Here is a 20,719-nt window from a genome sequence, read left to right as displayed (position 1 = left end):
TTATGATTACAATCATTTTTAATTTAACAGGGTATTTTCAAGATGCTGTGACAATTCCATAAACTTATGTGCGTTCAACAGCAAAATAAAAACAAAAAAAGCTTATCAACAGCGAGCTACCAAACAAAAACAGAACAAAAAGTTCAGCTTGCAGCTTTGAAATCGTTAACGTTATACATTTGATAACCAAATACACAGACTGATACAGTTATTTAAGCAACAGAGGAAGCAACTCATTTTTACTACAATGAATAAAACTGCTCTTCCAAAGATGATCTTGTAGGTCCTTTCCAACCTTGTGATTCCATGATTCCATATAAACTGAACAGAACTTCAGACTCAGCTTTCCAACATTTTTTTCATTTCTCCGTATCTGTCTGGATTGTGGTGTTTGTTTAAAAGGAAGAGGAGAACCTGTTCATGTTTTTTAAGCTGTGGGAGAAAAAGTATTAGAAACAGCAATAAAACAATTTGTGTGCTTTCAGATTAAGGCAGTTCCTAAAACTACAAAATTCAGCCAAATTCCACATCAGTTCATTGAATTGCAGTTCCTTTCTATGATGAAATCTTTGAAGAACACACCTGAATTCTGACTTCTTTCCTTTTAAAGATAATTCTATGACCATAATAATGGAATACTCTTAAGACTGAGGATGTTAATTATTTACGAAGAGGTAAAGCTCTTGAAACTATCAAACAGCTACAAGTTCCAATATCCTGAACACAAATTCTCACCCCTTGCTCCATGACAGAATGTGGCATGCATTAATATTCATCCGTGCCACCTGAAATACACATCTATCTCAAGCTTCCTTACGCATACAGCTGTCTGTCAAGCTGAATCCACAGCAAAACACAGCTTTGTTACTGAAAGAATATCCAGTTGCCACTGCCTGCATGCTGCAGTTTACGCAAACACAGCAACTACCCTCGCACAACAGACATAAAAGCTAACATCCTGAGCCCTTATGCTCCAGGAGAGAAAACAAAACAGAACTCTGCAGCCTCATCCCCAAAACAAACAAACAAAAAAAACGGAGTTGGATGTGTGGCAAAGCATAGGCTAATGGAACCTGTGTGATCTGTATGCTGTCTTCTCAGTTTCAGGCTGTTCCAATATGGCTGTAATCCCTTAGAAAACCTTAGAAAATAACTGGCATATTCCTTTCTCTTATCTTCAGTGTTTCAGTTAGCTATTACCTTCCTGCCCCCACATGCTTCCCACTTAGGGTTTCAGAAATTCTGGAAACACACAAAGTGAGGACTGTTAGCAGTTTCTTACCTACCTGCATTTTTAATTCTGCACAGCAGCATTTGGTCTCACTTCCACTGCCTACAAAACAAATGAAACACACCAAGTAAGTGAAGCAGTAAGATAAGGGAAGCAGTGTTCACGTGTGAGCTGCTATGTGGCATTTCCTAAAGCACTCACAGTTCTTCAAATTATGTTTCAATTGAGAAGCCTGTGAAGATAAGTACCTTGATGTGCAACATCAGAGTTTGCAGCTTTGCAGTATCTCACCAAACCCTCCGTTACTAATTTGTCTGCCACATTCAGGCTACCATTTTCACTCTCTTTCTCCACTTCTACCAATTTAATATTTCCACTAAGTCCTTTCACTGTGATTGTGACATATTTATTCAGCAACATTTCCTTTAGTGTGTCAAGAACCAATGGAGACCACTCAACTTTCTTTATTCCTAAAAAAAAAAAAAAAAAAAGTAGTCAAATTTGTTAAGAGTTCCTTTTTATTCACCTCACAAATAACATCACAGTTTTTGAAAACGTGACACTAAATTTCCATAATAAACAGCCAAAATCCTACCACTAATTAAGATTTTTTTCTGAAATAGCGTACTGGTTAATACTGTGATAGCTATTTCAATTGATCATGTTTATCATTACTCAGGAATGAACACCATCATCAGAAGAGATGTAGACTTAAAATAACTTTCAATTTAAAACGTCACGTTCTCATTTGTTTTGTTCTTACCTGCAAGTGAACATGTAATTGTCTGAAAAGGAATCTTTAAGAAGACATCAGTGATGGGCAGCACATTTGAAAGTGGTACATTTTCTGTGTTCCCATAGTCTGCATACAGTACTTCAACTGTGGACAGAGAAACTTTCAGAACAACAGCTCTGTACCAACGCCCATCACCTGGAAAGATTGAAACAAGAAGAATCACACATGAAAGCTACATTCATAAACACAGATTGCTGTAAACAAGAAAAGAAATTGGACAACAGAAAGAACCAACAAACAACTGACAAACAATGCTTATGTTCCATGTAGCATTTTTTTTAATTCATCAACCCTGTTTCCATAAATTCTTATCTCAACAAGCACTTTATTTTACAGTATTTACTAAGTTAAGGCTGATCAACACTCAACTAGATCTCCTGTAGCAAGGCACACATAGTCAACATTTAATATTTGTTAGTCAACACTATTTATTTATTTTTTAACCTTGTAAGTACTGTATCAGCAGAATATGTCCTCTTCCATACGTTTTGCAGTGCACAATATATTTACCCTTTTCTCTTCTGGACTATCACACTTTTTGCTCTGAAAATACAACCAAACTGTACTTGGCAAACAAACAAAACTGAACAGTTAGTAGGTTTTCCTCCTTTTTTGAAAGGGAAAAACGTGTTTTACGCTTGTTAAGGAAGTGTAAGAATGAAAGATTCCCTCACCTGAAAACCTGGCACAACAGGCTTCACCTAGCGTTGGTCTGAAAGGCTGCTTCTTACAAGACTTACAGTAGTCCTGTAGTTCAGTCAACAGCTTATGCAGTTTATCTCCATCTGCAGAAAAAAAAAAAATATTTGATGATTAACCACGTTTGCAGGTAATGAAGAATGTACTTAAACTCTTCATCTCCTCTACTCTTGCCTTTTTTAATTATTTTATTCTATATTTTTCTGCTGTCTAAGCTATGCTTCCAAGTTCGGTTCACTATAAGCATTCATCTTACCAACTAACTCACAACAATAACTTTATCAATATCAGGAACAGAGAACAAAACTCCTTCTTACCTCTGCTATAAGCTGGTACAACATAAAACAAGTCTGGCCTTCTAACTTCTGTCACACAGACAGATACGGTTTGATCCACTGCCAATTCTATTGACTCCCAGTGCCCAAGTGAGGTTTCTGTAAGAAAGAGCATGAAAATGCTGCATGATGCTTTTCTCTAAGTACATACATGATGTAAACACCTGCTAATTTGTAATCTGTAAATATTTTGTTATTTTGAATTGTACAGACAATTTCTATATTTCAAGCGGAGAAACATAAAACAACACAAACAGCAAATTAAGTAAGAGTGAATAGCTGTTAGTGTAAGAAAGAACTAAAAAACACTTAAAAATAAGAAGTAAATATGAAAAAAGATTCAGCCACGCAGCAGACTTTCAACTCTCCACTGTCAAATATTCCCCTTGAATTCATTTAAGACAAATCTAATGATTTTTTACTTTCCTTTTTCTGTCTGCAATGCCCACAGGGGCACTTCTGTTTAGTTGTAAAAACATCACGATATACTCAAAATTAAGCACGTTTACTATTGATATCATCTATAATTAAACAAAAGGAAGATGGTTCACAGCTAGAATGCTGAAAATTCTTTTCAAATCTAAAAGCTAACATTCATTTAGTTACCTTTATCATCAGACTTACTTGGAAAAGTATTTTTATCTTGCAGATCCTCCTTCTCAGCCAATTTCTCAGAAATTAGCATCTCAGTGATCACTTTTGGATGACCCATGGAATTGTCAATAAGTTCTATACCTGCCCCATCTCTGGAAAATGAAATTATTTTGGCTTGAAGCTTCATTCCTGCAGTGCACTTATGAAATCTTTTTGTAGCTTCTGGGCTCCATTTGCTACCAGCAGGCTTTATACCTAGGAAGTAGAAGATGTGCTCAAGATACCTCCAATTATTTGATTTTATCCAAAAAATCTTCTCTAAAAATCACTACCAAAGCTGTTTTGACTGCCTCAGGGATACACACTGTACTTCATATCTTCCCTTCCTTTTGCCAGGACTTCTAAGTTGTTTTTTTTTTTACTACATTTTAAGGTACTCTACCCAGTAAGTCCCATATCTTAGCACAAACAACACTGTGCAGACTGGTTAAGAACAGTTTAATACAGCCTTTTGAAAAAGGGAGCAGAAAACCATAGTGCTTTAAGAGATAAAAAGAGAAGAATATGCCTGGAGAAAATGTGGTTTTGAGCTTTTCCACATTTTATTTATTTATTTTTTAATTCCTAAACTGTGTAGACTTTGTTAGCAGGGAACAACAGGTCTGCAGGACTGAGTGATTTGGTGTGAAAGGAAAAGGCAAGGGTTTGGGAAAAGACAGGGAACATCAGTACAGTGCCAAGTTGAGAGAAATCATATGAAACATTCCCACAGGGGCCTGAAATGCCAGCTTGCTACACTAGAACACATTTGCTCCTTTACCCTGTGGAAAAAAATATACAGAAATAACTAAGGTTCACAAAAGCACATTTATTCTTACAGTAAGCAGCAACTAAAAGCTAGCAAGCACTACAGATGAAGCAAAATTACAAGTTCCCTTTGACCAGTAAATCAATAAATGACCCTCAGGCAGATCACTGCACAACACTGGCAGGAGCTCAGCAAAGAACATCTGCCTGTTAAACGCCAGCAGGCAGTGTTGTAAGGCTCAACCAGTGGCTTCCATAATTTCTTGAGTCTGGAAGCAATACAGATGTTATTATAAAGCATAGTTCTGTAAAGTATACAGTATCATCATCTCCTTCTCCACAAGCAGCAAGTTTCTAGCTCCTAAGAGCAACAGTGCTTTTAAGGAGAGAATTCATAAGAGGACCCACCTGAAAGCCAGCATTTAATTCCTTGAAATGGCAGCTCCAGGAATGAGGATGAAATGTGCCGTATGTTATCCACTGGTACTTCTTCAACATTTCCATAGTCCACAAAGTGAACCCGAACAACTCTATCTGAAATAATGTCTTCCACCAAAGCACGGTACCAGTTACCATCATCTGATTTAAAAATCAAATAAAATCACATTTAGCAATAAAACTAGTCTCTGCTATCCTCTACCAATATAAAATATTGACTATATCTTTTTTGGTGTGTTTTTTTGTTTTGCTTTGTTTTCTTGTTTTTATTTGTTTGTTTCATGTTCTCCCCAAAGAACTGAAATATTTCAGTCTGTTACTTACCAGAGAACAAAGCACAGCAAGGTTCTCCTTTCTCAGGCTTGAAAACATTTGGAGGAGTTTTCTGGCAATATTCAAACAATGATTCGTTAAGTGAGTTTAGAGCACGTAACTCTGAAAAAGAATTTAAGACAAAGTCACTGATATAAGGACAGAACTCAGAAATAAGACTTGGTGCTATAAACTCACTTGAAACAATGATAAAATCAGAAAGCAAAGAAACTACGCTGAAAAACAGAAGCTGAAGAAACTTACCATTGCTATTTGCAATCTGGCAGTAGAATTCTCCAGGACTGTACAATGTACACACTATCACATCTACTGCTTGTTTATTAGAGAATGTACTCCACTTGCATTTTTGTTTGTTTGGTGTGTCTGCTAGAGAAGAAAAAGAGAAGTAGAAGAAGGGAAATTACACCCACTCCCTCCACCCCCTTTTTTTTGTGGGGGGGAAGGGGGGGGGTTGGGGGAGAAGAGGAGGGATAGTGGAAAGGAAGAGAAGATAATCCATACTGTATACTCATACTTTGTGTAATACCATTTCTCATTATAAATAATCCAATTATTTGCATCTATACATGAATAATACTGATAAAATGAAACACAGTTTTATCAGAGACAGAATTGAAAATAACTTCCTAACATGCCTCATGTTGGAGCTAGGAATCTTCCCAGAAATACACAGAAATGTGACACAGCAGTTATAAAACTCTCAAATTAAAGCTGCAGTAAATGCAAAAAAAGGCAGCTTAGGCAACAAATCCCTTTAAGCCTTGAAGTTACACAGGCTACTTCAGTTGAACAGCTTTTGAAGGACTGAATAAATGGTTTCAGGTGCAAAATATAGACAACAAAAGTGAGCTTAAGGACAAGAGTGTAGAAACAGACAGGTAATAACTAGTCATATCGTATTTCAATTAGACATGTTAAGACTTCCAACCAGAGTAAATTCTTGTATAGACTTCTAAGAAGCATGCAACTTCATTACAGGAGGTTAAACATTACCACTTTATCAGGATGTGCTTGTACTCACGATTTGCTTGCTTAACACCACCCGTTTCAATTGCTTGCAAGGCCATTCTTGATGCTTCATCTGCACAGCCTTTCTCTATGAGACATCTCGATATATTTATTTCTGGAATTACTGATGCATCTGTGAGCTCCACCACACATCTATAACTCTCTTTATCCACTACTTTCACTGTGAACACTTTGTCTTTTACTAATTGTTTCATAAGAGAAATAGCTTCTGAAGTCCAGGCTCCCAACAATGGCTTGATACCTAAAAAAGGTCAAATAGTATGGAAGAATTCTGAGACAGCTCAGATCTCAACAATATGTGGAGGAGTACAGCAACACTCTTTGAAGTAACAGATCAAGCAGCAGATATGCCAAGGAACTCTCCCACTACAGAGGCACACAACAAGATTCTAAAACCAATTATTCAGATTCTAAATGTGCTGTATTTTGATTTAATAAAAATCTGCCAAGATAGTCTATAACTAGTAGTATTACGATGTGAATTCAGATTTAGTGCTTATTTGGTATAAAGGTCTAAGAACCACCTGCTTTTCAGTCTCCAGAATACAACTATACTCTTGAGCATACGTTTGGAACAATGTTACCGCTTTCAGCCAGTGTATCTGCTACTGTGAGCTTCTTCCTAAAACTTCATACTGCTAAATTTCATACTGCTTTCTGCTTTTCATACTTCATACTGCTAAATTTCTTTCAAAAACTGCAAGTTATAACCAGAACATTATAGCAATGTGTTAAGAGAAGACAGTTGCTTCCTTGAAGATATTTGACACAGCAGTAATCCCTGCCTCCATCAGGAAACAACTCATCCAATTGCCTTCTAGCATCCCTGAATTTAGGAACTTCCTCAGTTCCAGAATATACATTAGCAGCTACAGGCATCATCACAGTGATTTCTTTAGCTCATATTCCATATACAATGGTTCCCACTCTGAATATGAGGGAACCACTGCTTTATGTTTTCCAACCTAGTGATACCTCCCTGAACTTCACCAAATAAAACCTGAAACATCAGATGATTTTATAAAGTATTTTAAAGAAAGTACAAAGATCAAATATTCTAAAGCAAGGATACTGAAGCAAAAGTATGGGCTGTCTTGCATGGTGAAGTGAATAACAGCAAATAATTTCCAACAGCACGTTAAACAAACATGTCAAAAACAACAGGCAATGACTGGCTTCAGAAAAGAGGATGAAGTGGGAATCGTCAAGGCAACTTCCAACCTCACAGATTGCACATACATAGGTAAGGCTATAAGATGAGTATACCAGTAGTTTCACTAGGTTGATCCCTAGGGGGACTGATTCCAGTTCCACAATAGATTTAAGAACTCCACTCCTCCTCCAGCAGGCATCTGAATTTTGCTTAGAACAAAGGTATGTGCAAAACCTAAGAACAAGCATGCTAACATAAAGCAGGGTTTTTTTGAGTATTCTCATCACTAAGTACATGAGGAAAGATTTGTCATGCTTTGTAAGCATGCTACAACAGTTAATTTAGAATTCTGAAAGAACACCTACTGGTATCTCTACCCTTTGATCCACGATACTGCACATGTCCTAACTGGACAAGTTAGTTACTTTCCCTTTAACCAAAGAGACTCCATTTATTTCATACCTGCCAAAGTACATCTTATGGCTTGAGCTGGCAAGTCCATTAATTTTGGAATCATAGGACGAAGTCTAGTTGGCTGCAGAACTTCAAAGTTACCATAATCTATATAACCTACCACAATGTTATCTTCAGAAGCATGTGCTATAACGGCAGCACGATACCAGACATTGTCTTCTAGAAAGGAAGATACACACATTCATTACATTTGATTTTAGCCTTTGCAAACAGCACGATTCTTTTGGGCAGATCAGTGTGTTGGCAACCTCAGCATAAGAGTTGAAACATCAGCTTTACAGCTCACACAAACCTTGACAAAACCCTATGGAAGGCATCTACCACCATCACCCCTCGTACCAGTTAAGCGTTGCAAACTCACTCTTTCCATAAAGAATCCCCCACCCACAAATGTATATTGCAAGAAAAATTTAAGTATCCCCATGTAACAAAGTTAAGTTCAATATATTTTAAAAAAACAGGATCTCAGCTGACTCAAATTTTGTGTCTAATACAAGTTTTCTAATTCAATTAAAAGATTTCAGATAGAAATACAAGCTTACTCTCAAATCTATCAAAGCAACTAACGTAATGATTTTTTTTTTTCCTTGCTAAGTACCTGAAACTAATTATTAAAACACTAAGGCAGCTTACTGACAGTAATACCTTTTTCTGAATGTGCAGAAAAAAAAAAAAAAGTTATTTCAGCTTCTGTTCAGTTCCACAGCTACTTTACTTAAAACAGAAAAAACACATATGAGGTAAGAAATGAAGAGACTGTTCATAGATCAGCAAATTTTAGCTGCAGCCACTTCTGACCAGAACAAAAAAAGGTACAAAAAACAGCAATATGTTGGTTTCAGGCTTTTTTTTTTTTAATTCTCCTTGCTAATAGCTGGATGAACAGAAGAATGATCTTTATTCTACTGTGCTCAGGCAAGCAGGACTTCATATCCTTTCAATAAAAGTTACTTACTTCATACAGAAGTATCAATTCGTAGCACAAAATGTTTGAAATTTCTAGCCTATATTTATTTCCAGTCACAGGAAATGGGGCTTACCAACATAAAATCCATTCTTTAAAAAGCTCCTTCATACAAAAAGGAATCAAGTGCTCTATGTTTGCTTAACAAAGGGGCTGTTTTATGGTCTTTAAAAAAATATATTTTATAGATGCCTCCTTTAGATAGATGTTCACCTTTACCTGTGAACTGGGCACAGCACAGCTCTCCAGAAACTGGTCGGAAATTTGGATTACTTGGAAGTTTGTTGCAATATTGGCAAACATGCGCCTGAAGCTCAGCAAGACGACCTGACATGAAAAAAACCACAGGTTTTAAGGAAGTGCACAGATCTGAAGTTCAAAACCTGAATGAACTTGTTGCAACATTAGAGGTGTTTCACCTAACGTTCAAAGTAATATTAAGATAGTGGTGAAACTGAGACCTTTCAACCTCCATCACTTAATAGAGTCCTTGCATGAGTGGGAGAATTTGCTGTGCTTAACAGTACAGACAGAAAAACCAGTCACAGACTCTTTCAATACCATAACATAGCTGAATCCACTAAGAACTGAAACATGACTAATGAACCATGCTAGAAAAAAACAAAAGGAAGATTGCTCTTTAAAGCAGAGATATCTGATTAGCGCAACTTCTTGCCAGAACAACTACATGCTGTAAGCTCTCAGAATTCAAAGGATGAGTAGTGAGAAATTCACTTACTAAGTACACCAGACAGCCAGCTGCAAAATCCCTTTTAGCTGAAAATAACTATATACCCAGACAGTGCTAGAAGGCACGTGCCACAAACTCATTCTGCTGTTTTTCTCCTCAAAACATCTGTCTGCTAGCATTGTGCACCAAAAGCCTCTCTCACCTAGCATTCTGACCCACTGTAATTGCTCTTATATTCCACCCCAGCAGAAGACAACAAAGCAAGGCTTGGGCACTATTTATCCAGCCTTCTCTCTCCTCAAAACTCAGATATTCTCCCCATACAATACAACAACAAAAAAGTCTATATACACCCAGCCTATAAAGAAACTTCTTCCCAGTGGTAAAAGCCTTAGAGGCCTTTAGCAGCGTTTGTTGTGATAGAAAAAGTGGAAATGGTTTCAAGCTTAAAGGTCAGATATAAGGAAAATGTCTTCTACAGTGAGGGTGGTGAAGCACTGGAACAGGTTGCCCAGAGATGTGGTTGATGCCCTGTCCCTGGAAACTTTCAAGGCAAGGCTGGACCAGGTCCTGGGCAACCTGCTCTAGCTGTGGAGTTCCTGTTAACTGCAGGGGAGCTGGACTAGATGGTCTTCACAGGTCCCTTCCCAACTCCAAGGACTCTGATTCTAGCAACAAACAATAATTACGTACTGACACACATTTCTGGAACACTTTAGAGAATGTTTAACATCTAACAGAACATATTTACAATGTAAATATACAAACTGACTTGAGAGGACTGCTAAAAATCCACAGCACATCATCCTTCTTCTTAAGGTTATTCAGAATGCCCACAAACCATCACCTTACAAGTTACTAAGCAGCATTAACAGATTATGATGCCAAAAAGATTCTCTAAAGAACCAAGGCTTTTAAATGATGCACAGCATAACACCACAAAGATTCTCCAGTACAAGATCAACTACCAATATCTTCCCCTAGATACTCACTACTGAAGAAGAAGGTGCTGCAATAGCTCACAGCTTACTTTCAATCAAGTCACTTACGGCCAATGTGTATCTGCTGACAGAAAAAGTCTTCTGGATTTTGAACATGGGAAACCACAACAGAAAGCGTGTCTCCAATACATATAGAGACAGACTGTGCAGTTATATTTCCACAGCAATGCTGTTCTTTATCTTCAGGTATTTTTTCTTTACTTCCCTTAGAATTGTTTTCTGGCACTGCACATAGAAAGTAGAAAAAGATAGAAAGTGGTTACCGAGTAAATCTAGATTATTTTTAAGTGTGCAACTTCACCAGGCAGGAGTCAGAGACACTTTTAAAAATTACACTGAATTAAGCTACAAAATTAAATATGTTGAACATTCTTTTTTGCCAGACCTTTTGAATTTTGTAGGCTCCTGCCATTTCATCCCTTAAATTAATGGACACAATCATCACACAAGAAGCATTTTATACTATTAAAAAGAATAAGTACTACTGTCACCAGAGCTTAGAATTCTCTAAACTATATCCATTGGTGCACCTTCTTTGGGATACTTGTTTAGTAAACGTGTACAAAATGGAACAAGAACTTGTCAAATCTTAAGGGTGGAACTAGAAACTAATGCTGTCATTTCTAAAGGGTTTAAAATGGAGGGGGCAAAAGAAAAGAAAAAAAATAAGGTGTGTTATCACACCCGTGTACATCTGTTAAAACAATAATAAAAATAAACAAGACACTTCCATAAAAAAATTATTGAAGGTAGAGAGGGAAGGAAGCAAAAGACAAAACTGCATTCTAAGAGTCTTGGAAAAGACTGGAGAAAGTGAACATGAAGACTCACCAGTTTTGTTCCTTACCTCTTCCCCAACCTTTTCCCTCCCCCTTCCATACCCACACCAGATATACTTACAATCTGGAAGAACAACATCTACAGCAAAACTTGACATCATTTCCTCTTGCAGTATATCAACAACAATTACTGAACAGGTCTTTCCCATCAGCTTGGAAGAAAAGATAGCAGTGTCTTCATTGCATGCTTGTTCAGGATCATAATTGGCGAAAGAACACTTAATTGCCTGGAAAGAATTACCATCAGAACACAGGATATAGAGGACTGTCTGCCTTCTAAGAAAAGTCAATTTTTGAGGGCTTCTTATCAGGTATGTAAGAGTAAAAGCTGCTGTTGAGATCTGAAGCACTACCAATTCAACTAGCATCTTTACAAAACAATTAAAATATGAAATTTTGTTCAAGCTGAACACTGTACAGGAGCATTAGACAAAGTGTGGCTGCATCACACCATGTCTGAATACAACTACACACTGTAATCAGTAGACACTGATTAGATTGTAATCAGTAGACACTGGAGATTTTGAGATAAGGATCACAAGGCCATCAAATGTTTTAGGAATCCAGAGAACCACTTGAACATATTATGAAAAACAGTAGCAACAGTTGCTACTTAAAGAAGTCGCCAGTTGAAGGAATGGTTCTCTATTTGCATCAGGTCAAACAAACAACTTTGACCTGCAGATTAAAGCTAGACCACAATAAACAACTACCAGAACAGTCCTGCAACTCAGGCCAATGAGATTCACCCACGCTAAGTGATTTTTCACCACTACATTAGACCATATTGAAATACTTCAACAGGAAGTTGAACTTTAAGTGCAGTAAAGCGATTTTTATGCATTGCTTTCACTGAATACAAAATACTGTGATAAGGACAGTTATACTGAGATAAGAGTTACATCTGTTTCACAGCTATTCATTTAAAATACCACACTACTGGTAGGAAAATAGAACTCACACATGGAGGAAACAGTTCAATGTCTTTGTATAGAGCTTTAATCCAGGAGAATGGAATATTTTCTTCCTTTCCACAATCTATATAGAACACTTGTGCTTTCTTCTGCAATACATCCACATCTTTAATCAATACTCTTCTCCACGTCTGTATCCAAGAAATAATATTCTTAGTAAGAGCACACCATAATACGCAACTGCATTTACTGTACTCCTTACTAAAGCACACACACTTCAACTTCTAATTTAATAGGTTTGTTTTTAAACAAAGGCAACTGAGAATTCTGAAGCAAATCAAATTCACTGCAGTGCTGACTTAACATAGTTAAACTCCTATCAAAATTGGCTTACCTACAGTAAAATAAGGATTTGTTAACAACGAAAGAGAAAAAAAAGTGGGATTTAACGAACAGAAGGATGGGATTGGAAACAGGAACAAGGGGAGACTACAGAAAAGCAATCAGAAAAGTCAGGTAAGAAATGAGCAATAAATTAAATAAGTCACATTCCAAACTAACAACAGCAATTCAGATTTGCTATTAATTCCTACACCACTCAATAAAGACAAAGACAAACTGCTCCTGTCAGGTTTGAGTGCATATAAACTCCTAGAAGTAAATGCTTTTTTTAGAGGAGGAATAAAAAAAAAAATCAGTACTTTGAGTTCCAGATTTTACAAAGTTAGTTGTTACCACAGTAATTGAATCTCTAAAACTAGCAACCTCAACTGGTAGAAACATAAAAGCAAAGCATGCAAAAGCATGATCAACTCAACATAAAACTTATTTTAGGGTCAATCAGACCTTACCTGGTCCACAGAATTCCTTGCCACACAGACTTCCCCTCTGATCGCAATGTACTGCTCTTGAATAACTGTGTTAGCATAACAGTCTTGCAGCTTTACAGAAAGTCTGCCCATCTGCTCTAGAGCTCTGGGAGAATTCATCTGTATATAAAATTCACTTGGACTCTTGAATTCTGTTACCGTACCCTGAATAGAAAAGCCACAGTAGTTAAGGATTATGCAACCACAACCCACAGGCAGTACCAGCGTGCTTTCCAGTAAGTGCATTTCAGCCTGTACCTGACACTGCTTTTTTGTTTTGGATCTAGCAGTGGTATCTGCTGAGAAGACCATTATGCTCACTGTCACAGAAATGAATCTTTCTCTATTATTCCCCATCTCCTCACCTTGCATTCACTCATCTTTATAAAACAAATTTTACAGGCAAGCAAGCAAAACAAGATAGAGCTGAAGTAACAAGTAGCTATACATGCTTAACTGAGCTTCAAATGCTACCTAGAAAACAACTCACATTATTCCTAAACTAAAGTACCTGTACTTCCATAGATTTTTTGATTCCTAGAGTCTGGAGATCCGAAAACATGATCTTCTTGATACGCTCTTTTGTCTTGAAGGAATCCTCAGCAGTTAAATTATCCTAATTAAAAGAGCCACAAGTTACGTTTAGACTCCAGTTGTTCTGCTGTGTCTGCTTATATTAACAAACACAAAAAGAACACTGTATCATCTCAAGCAATATCTCCCGAGTGCTTTTGTTGAGTTTCAACGATTAAGCCTTACAGATTTTGTATTACTTTTGAAAATAACAGATCACATTTGGAGATGGACTGAACAGACAACAAAAAACAAGCACCAAAGCAGTCTTAGAGCATGGCAGCAGCCATGGGTTGGCCTGTTCCTTTCACACCTGCTTTTACAGCACCAACTCAGCCATACCTTCTGCTAATGATGCTTTCCCAAGAGGAACTGAACTTCACCTGCTTCCTTGTAGCTTTAACACCAAAGTAGATTACAGCTACTGCTTTAACAGCATGCATCTTGGTTTTCCTTTTCAAAGTAACATTACACAAGCAGTTTAATCTAATTTGCCTAAATGCATACCATCCATGTACTGCCACCCTAAAAACATTCAAACAATCTCATATGCATTCTGAAGGAACACCTCTTATCTTTGGAACAGCATACTTCAGACAAGTATGATGACAAAATACTGCAGCAAATGCCAAATTGTTTATTTTCAACACAGATATTTCAGAGCATTTCCCATAAAAGCACATTTCACTGTACAATAGTAGACTACACTACATATTGAACAACCTTTTAATGTGATCTGCCTTGGTTCACCAGAACTTCCTAAGATGAACCAGGAAATATAAAGTCTTCATTATTTCAAAATAAGTTTTTAGAAATTGTTACAACCTCTTGGTTTAGGTCCCTCACTATCAGCTGATCAGTTTTTACCACAATACTCACAAGCACACACACAACAGAAAGCTATCCAAACTAATAGGAATCCAAACTAAATAGAATTCATGACCAAAAGTGAAACCTTCTTTCTAAACCACTTCCAGAAGTTAAACAGATGAATTAACTGCTTCTAAAAGTGTAAGACAAGGTAGTTTTCTTGTGCTGTGCAGACATGGATCTAATTGGAGGTATGCATATTTACTTGCTTCTATAAATATCATCCCAAGAAAACCAAGAACATAGCAAAACCATCTCCAGCAGAACTGTTCATAGGAAGTCTACAAGAAGAAACACTTGGGTAAAAACAGGATCAAAATGCTGCAGAGGAGAACTGCATCACATTTAATTCCTGTTACAGCAAGGAAGCAAGACCTGCATCTGTTAATATAAAATGCTACGTTAAATGCATTTATCAAGTAAGTTACAACGCTCCCAGTATTGCTCCAGGCAGGAAAAAAAACCACCAGACTTTCTTCTAAACTTGACAACTACACCTGTGTCCTAAAATATTTCTCCAGCAACATCATATTTCATTATATTTCTTAGGTTTTTTTTTTAATTTATCACAAAAGTGTTTTGTTTTTTTCCCCCAAACAAAAAAATCAAATTTACTGACAGTCTTGCTAATAGCTGTAGAAGTAACACACTTCTGAATGCTTCTCCAGTAACTTTTGTTTAGAAGCACTGATCTACAATGATTGTCTTTGGAATTTGCTCATCTCCTGTACAGAAGAAGTTACAGATATTGTAACTAGCTTACACTAAGCCCACTCAAGACACAGTAAAAAACAAATACCTTAACGTAAAATCCTGTCTTGTTTTTAGCAGGTAACTTCCCTCCACTGCTATTACTTAAACTGTAATCAGAAAAAAGAAAAAGAAAAGGTTAATTGTAAAGAACCAGACAAATAACACTTGTAACATCCAATTGCAAATAAAACAGGAAAGCTGTGTTCATAATACAAGATTTGACACAGGTCAAACCTTCCTTATGCCTCTCCCAAGAAAATGCTGAATTGATGCCACTGATGTCAAAAATGGTAACATAAAAAAAAAGGTAAGTGTTGGTGCTTCAGTTGAACAGTTAGGTAGAATTCAAGTGACATGCCTGGCAGCCTCATCCTACAATCCCAATTCAGCGTAGCAAAGTTTGTGAGAAAACACACTCCTTGTAATCTCTGATGATGGATATCTGATTGCAGTGATCAACTGCTATCATCAGCCCTTCATGGAGAGGTCAGCTTAAATGCTCAGATCACTCCCCTAAACTTTTCCAAATCCAGCTAATTTGTACAGTGTTATAACCTAATGAAACTTACTTTAGATGAAACAGATTAGCAATCTCCCGAGCATCTCAACTGGCAAGTCAAAGAGATAATGAGCTGACAGAGAATGGTTTGGCTGAAACAACTTGCAATCAAAAATAAAATACCCATTAAGTTCACTGAAGCAACAGTTTAAATATTTAAAGTGTGCCTCTACAGAGTGTGAGAAATACAATCCATTTAATTGTGCCACTGCTGCAAAGTACAGTCTTGTTTGTCTTCGTTTCTCTACCTCATCAGCAGAGATGACATGCAGGCATTAATTCATACATACAGCTCATATAATTCCAGTACTAACACAAAGCAAAACATTTTCGTTTACTTAATTTGCAATTAAGGACTCATAGATAGCTTTCAAACCTTCCTAAGACAATGCAATACTAGATTAAAAAGAACATATTTTTCTGTAATAGCATAACTTAATTTACCATGCAAGGGCACTAAGAGTGGTCTTGTCACTCTTTAAAGACTATTAAGCAGAGTTTTAAGAAACTTACTTCTGCTTAACTGGCTCACACACAACGCTGTGTACTGACCAGTCTCTCTTCTGGCAATCCACAGAGCAATAGTATATTTGTTTACATTGTGAACATCTGAGGGATCCTGGAAAAAAAAAGAAAAATTAAGTCACAGAGAAACACTGACACGGGAAGAGACAGCAGCTGTTATACACAAACTCCATACAGCACTCAGTAACTGCTCTATGAGCAGTTGAAGCAGATACAAATAGTTGTTTTTATTCCTCTGTATTCCTCAGAGGAATCAGCCCATAGCTCCAGATTCCTTCTGTACTTAAGAAGAAAAAACCAAAACATTTTTAATTAAGAAAGAGATGCTGTCTTCAGTTTTGTCAGTTCCACAACACCAACTGTGTTCTGAAGTCACTACATTTGCATCTGACACAAAACACACATCCATTTTTAAGGCATTTCTGAATAATCCTTCTGAATAATCCTCCAATTCCACAGCAAATGCACTATACATCACAGAGTAGAGAATAGCGCAGCTTACCAGACAGACCACAATGATGGCAAGTTCTCATCTGAGGAGGTGGGGTGAGCGTATTAAAGAGACTCTTATCATAGTCAATAGAAAAAACATTCTTAGAAGAATATTGCAACTTCTTTGGCTTCTCAACTGAATTAGAGCGTGGTATCTACAAAAAAATAAAACCAAATACGTAAATCTCAAGTGATTCTTATCAGAAAAAGCTGCCCAGTTGGATGTAGGTATTCCAATGTATCAAAATTTGACAACAGAAAAAATTTCAAAGTTTTAGAAAAAGACATCACTTCTGCTGATCAGTCATGCTGACCGTTCATGCTGTCTAGAAATGCCCAGAATACTTAAGGCAATTACAAAGAGCAGTAACTCACCATTTCTCCATTATCAGTTGCGTCTGTCAATGGCAACTTTCTTCTAATGGCTGCGCTTTCCATGGAACTTCCTAGGAACAGAAGCATTTGCAAAGTGATCTGACAACGTAAATGCCTGCCTGTGTTATGGACTATTTACAGAAAAACAAAACCATTCTCTGTTCTTACTATTCTGCTAGTGCATTCAGTGGAGATACTACAGGAATATTACCCACTCTGAAGTCATTTTTCTTGCTACTGAAAATATGATCATCAGTGGTATAGTTAGAGCAACAGCTTCACTGCTAATCCTCCATCAAGCCAACATAAAGCTTACTTGGCCCTCTTTCCATCCAAACAAATTAATCACTCTTGCCTAATGTGGAACCATATATAACAGTCTCCAGAGGGCTGCTTACCAAGCTAGCTCAGATCTCCCAGAATTAATTTTACTCTGCCACTTGGAATAACTGAGAGTATTGATCAGAGGGTGGTGAAGGCAAACAAACAAACAAAGAGTACTACTGAAAAAATTCTAACTCCACTGCATGCAGAGTATAGTCACCAGTACTCCAAATACTGTTGCTTTTTTTTTTCCTAGTTATTTAAAGCATCCCTGGTGACCCAAGTCTAGAACAATTCACAACAATTCACAGAATCACAGAATTGTAGGGGTTGGAAGGAACCTCTAGAGATTATAGAGTCCAACCCCTCTTGCCAAAGCAGGTTCCCTACGGATGGTGGCACAGGAAGGCATTCAGACAGGTCTCAAATATCTCTGGAGAACAAGACTCGATAATGCCTCTAGGCAGCTTGTTTTTTCAGTGCTCTGTCATTCTCACAGTAACTTAGGAGTTAGTTGTGTTTACAAGCCACATTCATATTGGTAATCTGCATAATGATCAAGTCTATACACAACTACAGAAGAACAAAATTAAAATACATATGGATAAAATCTATTTTTTATTGCAGTTATTCATTCCCATGCTGCAATATAAGGTAACAAAGATGATTAAGGGCCTGGAGAATCTCCCATGTGGAAAGGCTGAGGGACCTGGGACTGTTCAGCCTGAAGAAGACTCAGAGGAGATCTCATTAACACGTATCTAAAGCGTAGAAGTGAAATCGATGAGGCTAGGCTCTTTTCAGTGACATGCAGCAATAGGACAAAAGGCAGTGGGAAGAAACTTGGAACACATCAAATTCTTTACTGCAAGGGCTACAGAGCAAGCTCAGAGGGGCGGTGAAGTCTCCTTGTCTGGAGATATTCATAACCCCCCTTGGTCACTTTCCTGCTCTCAAGCTGAAGTAGGGAACCTACTTTAGCAGAGGAGTTGGACTTGATCTTCAGAGCTCCCTTCCATCCCTTGACTCTATGACTGCCATCAGTGAGAAAAAGTTATTATTTGCAAACAAAACACTGATTTTTGTTAGATATTTCACAGGGTCAGCCTCCCAGCTGAGAGAGGAGCTCCTCAGAAAGCTGACATTCTCAGTCCTCACCAGCACCTCGTTACCTGCATCCTTCACAGGCAGTGCCTGGGCCATGCTGCCGATGACCCCCTCGACGCAGGACAAGCGGGCTGCAGCTGCAGGAGCACAGATTTAAATAAACAAATAAATAAATTCAGGCACTTATTAAAGTCACATTCTAAAGTTAAGACTAAACATCGCTTTAGAAAGGACAACCTGAAGGTGGGACCTGAAGCCTATGGAACTGCGGAAGCTCTCTCTGGAGGAGCTCACTCCAACCAGCCACAGCCGCTATACATGGACCAGCTCTCAGGGACTCGCAAACCTCGCTGCTCCGCTCCCTCCGTCCGCACCGCTGAGCGCCGCGCCGCACCCCGCCCCCGGAAGTAAGGGCGCTCCGCGGGGCGGGACGCGCGCACTGCCCGCCAGGCTCGGGCCGGGCCGGCCGGTGTGCGCAGTGCGTGTGCGGGAGGTGTGCGAAGAAACTCGGTGCAAGGGGTCAATAAGTATCTGTTATCAGGCGTTTGAGTTTTGGGTAAAGGGATCGCAGCAAAGGCTGGAAATCTCTGTGACTTAAAATGTCTCCGTTTTTGTTGGCTGATCACTTCCATCCCCGAGGGTGAATCAAAATAGTTCCGCCAGTGTGCACTGCCATGTAATCGCATTGTGGAATTATAGAATGGTCTGGGTTGAAAAGGACCACGGTGACCATCTAGTTTCATTCCCCCTGCTGTGTGCAGGGTCTCCAACCACCAGACCAGGCTGCCACATCCAGCCTTTGGGAACAACGCTAATTAATGATACAGAATATTGGCAGGAAAGGGTGCAACCAAAGGAGGATGGAGTGTCCTGCTGGGAACAGAACTTCAGCAGCATGTGAGCTGGCATGAAGCTTTCTTGCTGCGAAAAGTTTCAAAGAACGATTGAGCCTCAGCAGACCAGAAAGGGCAGGAACTGGCAGCAGTAGAAACTATTTTTAAATGGAGAAACATCAGGCCTGGCTTCTGCAGTGGGAAAAGGTAAATGGGAAGAAGGCTGATCGGGAGCTGCAGGAGGTCAATGCAGCTTTGCCTACAACTCGTCAGGGCCTGCGTGAAGGTTTTGTAATATGGTAGCAGGTGCAATTAGCTCTAATGTATGGTATCCAAGTGCTTTGGAAGTAGCTGGAGCACCGCTATGCCGCATGCTGAACAAAGGACGGTCTAAACAACATGTCATGGAAATAGCTTTTTCCTGGTACGAGTTACTCAGAGCAGTTGTGTAATTACAGGAGTGAATGATATCCTGTGTAAATCAGACACACCAGGAGGAGCCAGGCTGCAGCACCAGCACCATGCCCACTTCCTGATGTGCCCCGAAGACTCACAGCAAGCCCGAGAATAAAATAGTTACTTAATGAAAGCAATTCTTAATGAACAAAATAATAACTCTTTATGCAACCTTGCCATTATGTGGAATTCCATCAGCTTGAAGTAATGACATTACAACAGGCTGTCCTGCTGATAGATGCAGAGCAGGGGAGCCAGGCAGTGCTGCCCCTGCTCCCAGCTATATCCCTCCAGCTGAGCCTGCAGCACATTTTATTGCCACCTGTTTGTTCGTGTAAGCCTTCAAAGTGGGGATGCTGCCACTTGCCACACCTGAAGCTGAGAACATAGGAAGGATTGCAAGCCCCTGTGGTGGACAGAGCTATGAAGATGCTGTGTATAGTTAACAAATTCCAGCTAGAAACTGGGAAATTACATCAACGCTTTTATTTTCTTAGACAAAAGGGCCCAAAGCCCCACCTGCAACCTTTTGGAAAACCAGGGCACATTCTGCTGCTTCCTCTGCAATGCAGAGCTGATGCCTGCAGCGCAGGCTGAGGTGTATGACTGCTTTAGGTGAGTTCCCTCACTCAGAAATTGCCTTCCGTCCCATCTGTGCTTGCCGAATAGGAGCTGCTGCTGGCTC

General features: G+C 38.6%; 1 protein-coding gene and 1 long non-coding RNA gene across 2 annotated transcripts; both read right to left on the bottom strand.

The window, feature by feature from the left end:
* Positions 1-203: 203 nt before the first annotated feature.
* Positions 204-17,260, bottom strand: TDRD1 (tudor domain containing 1). Its single transcript, XM_042863554.1, has 22 exons — positions 17,254-17,260; positions 16,950-17,075; positions 16,436-16,541; positions 15,410-15,470; positions 13,679-13,783; positions 13,150-13,332; positions 12,346-12,489; positions 11,446-11,611; positions 10,594-10,770; positions 9,073-9,180; positions 7,878-8,048; positions 6,255-6,503; positions 5,477-5,596; positions 5,225-5,335; positions 4,871-5,041; positions 3,686-3,910; positions 3,044-3,160; positions 2,702-2,812; positions 1,995-2,162; positions 1,480-1,701; positions 1,287-1,333; positions 204-432 (listed from the first exon to the last, which is right to left on the bottom strand). The coding sequence occupies exons 1-22, from the start codon at positions 17,258-17,260 to the stop codon at positions 340-342; spliced, it is 2,988 nt and encodes a 995-aa protein (XP_042719488.1). The 3' UTR covers positions 204-339.
* A 54-nt stretch (positions 17,261-17,314) lies between these two features.
* LOC122175737 lies at positions 17,315-19,043 on the bottom strand. The gene is made up of 3 exons (XR_006177496.1): positions 18,983-19,043; positions 18,811-18,882; positions 17,315-17,385 (listed from the first exon to the last, which is right to left on the bottom strand). It is a non-coding gene; the product is annotated as an uncharacterized LOC122175737 (long non-coding RNA).
* Positions 19,044-20,719: the final 1,676 nt, after the last annotated feature.

The sequence above is a fragment of the Lagopus leucura genome, unplaced genomic scaffold, assembly GCF_019238085.1.
Source record: "Lagopus leucura isolate 7727_CA_CO unplaced genomic scaffold, USGS_WTPT01 Super-Scaffold_741, whole genome shotgun sequence".
NCBI lineage: Eukaryota > Metazoa > Chordata > Aves > Galliformes > Phasianidae > Lagopus > Lagopus leucura.
The sequence above is the reverse complement of the archived record's forward strand: the minus strand, read 5'-3'. Positions and strand labels throughout refer to the sequence as shown.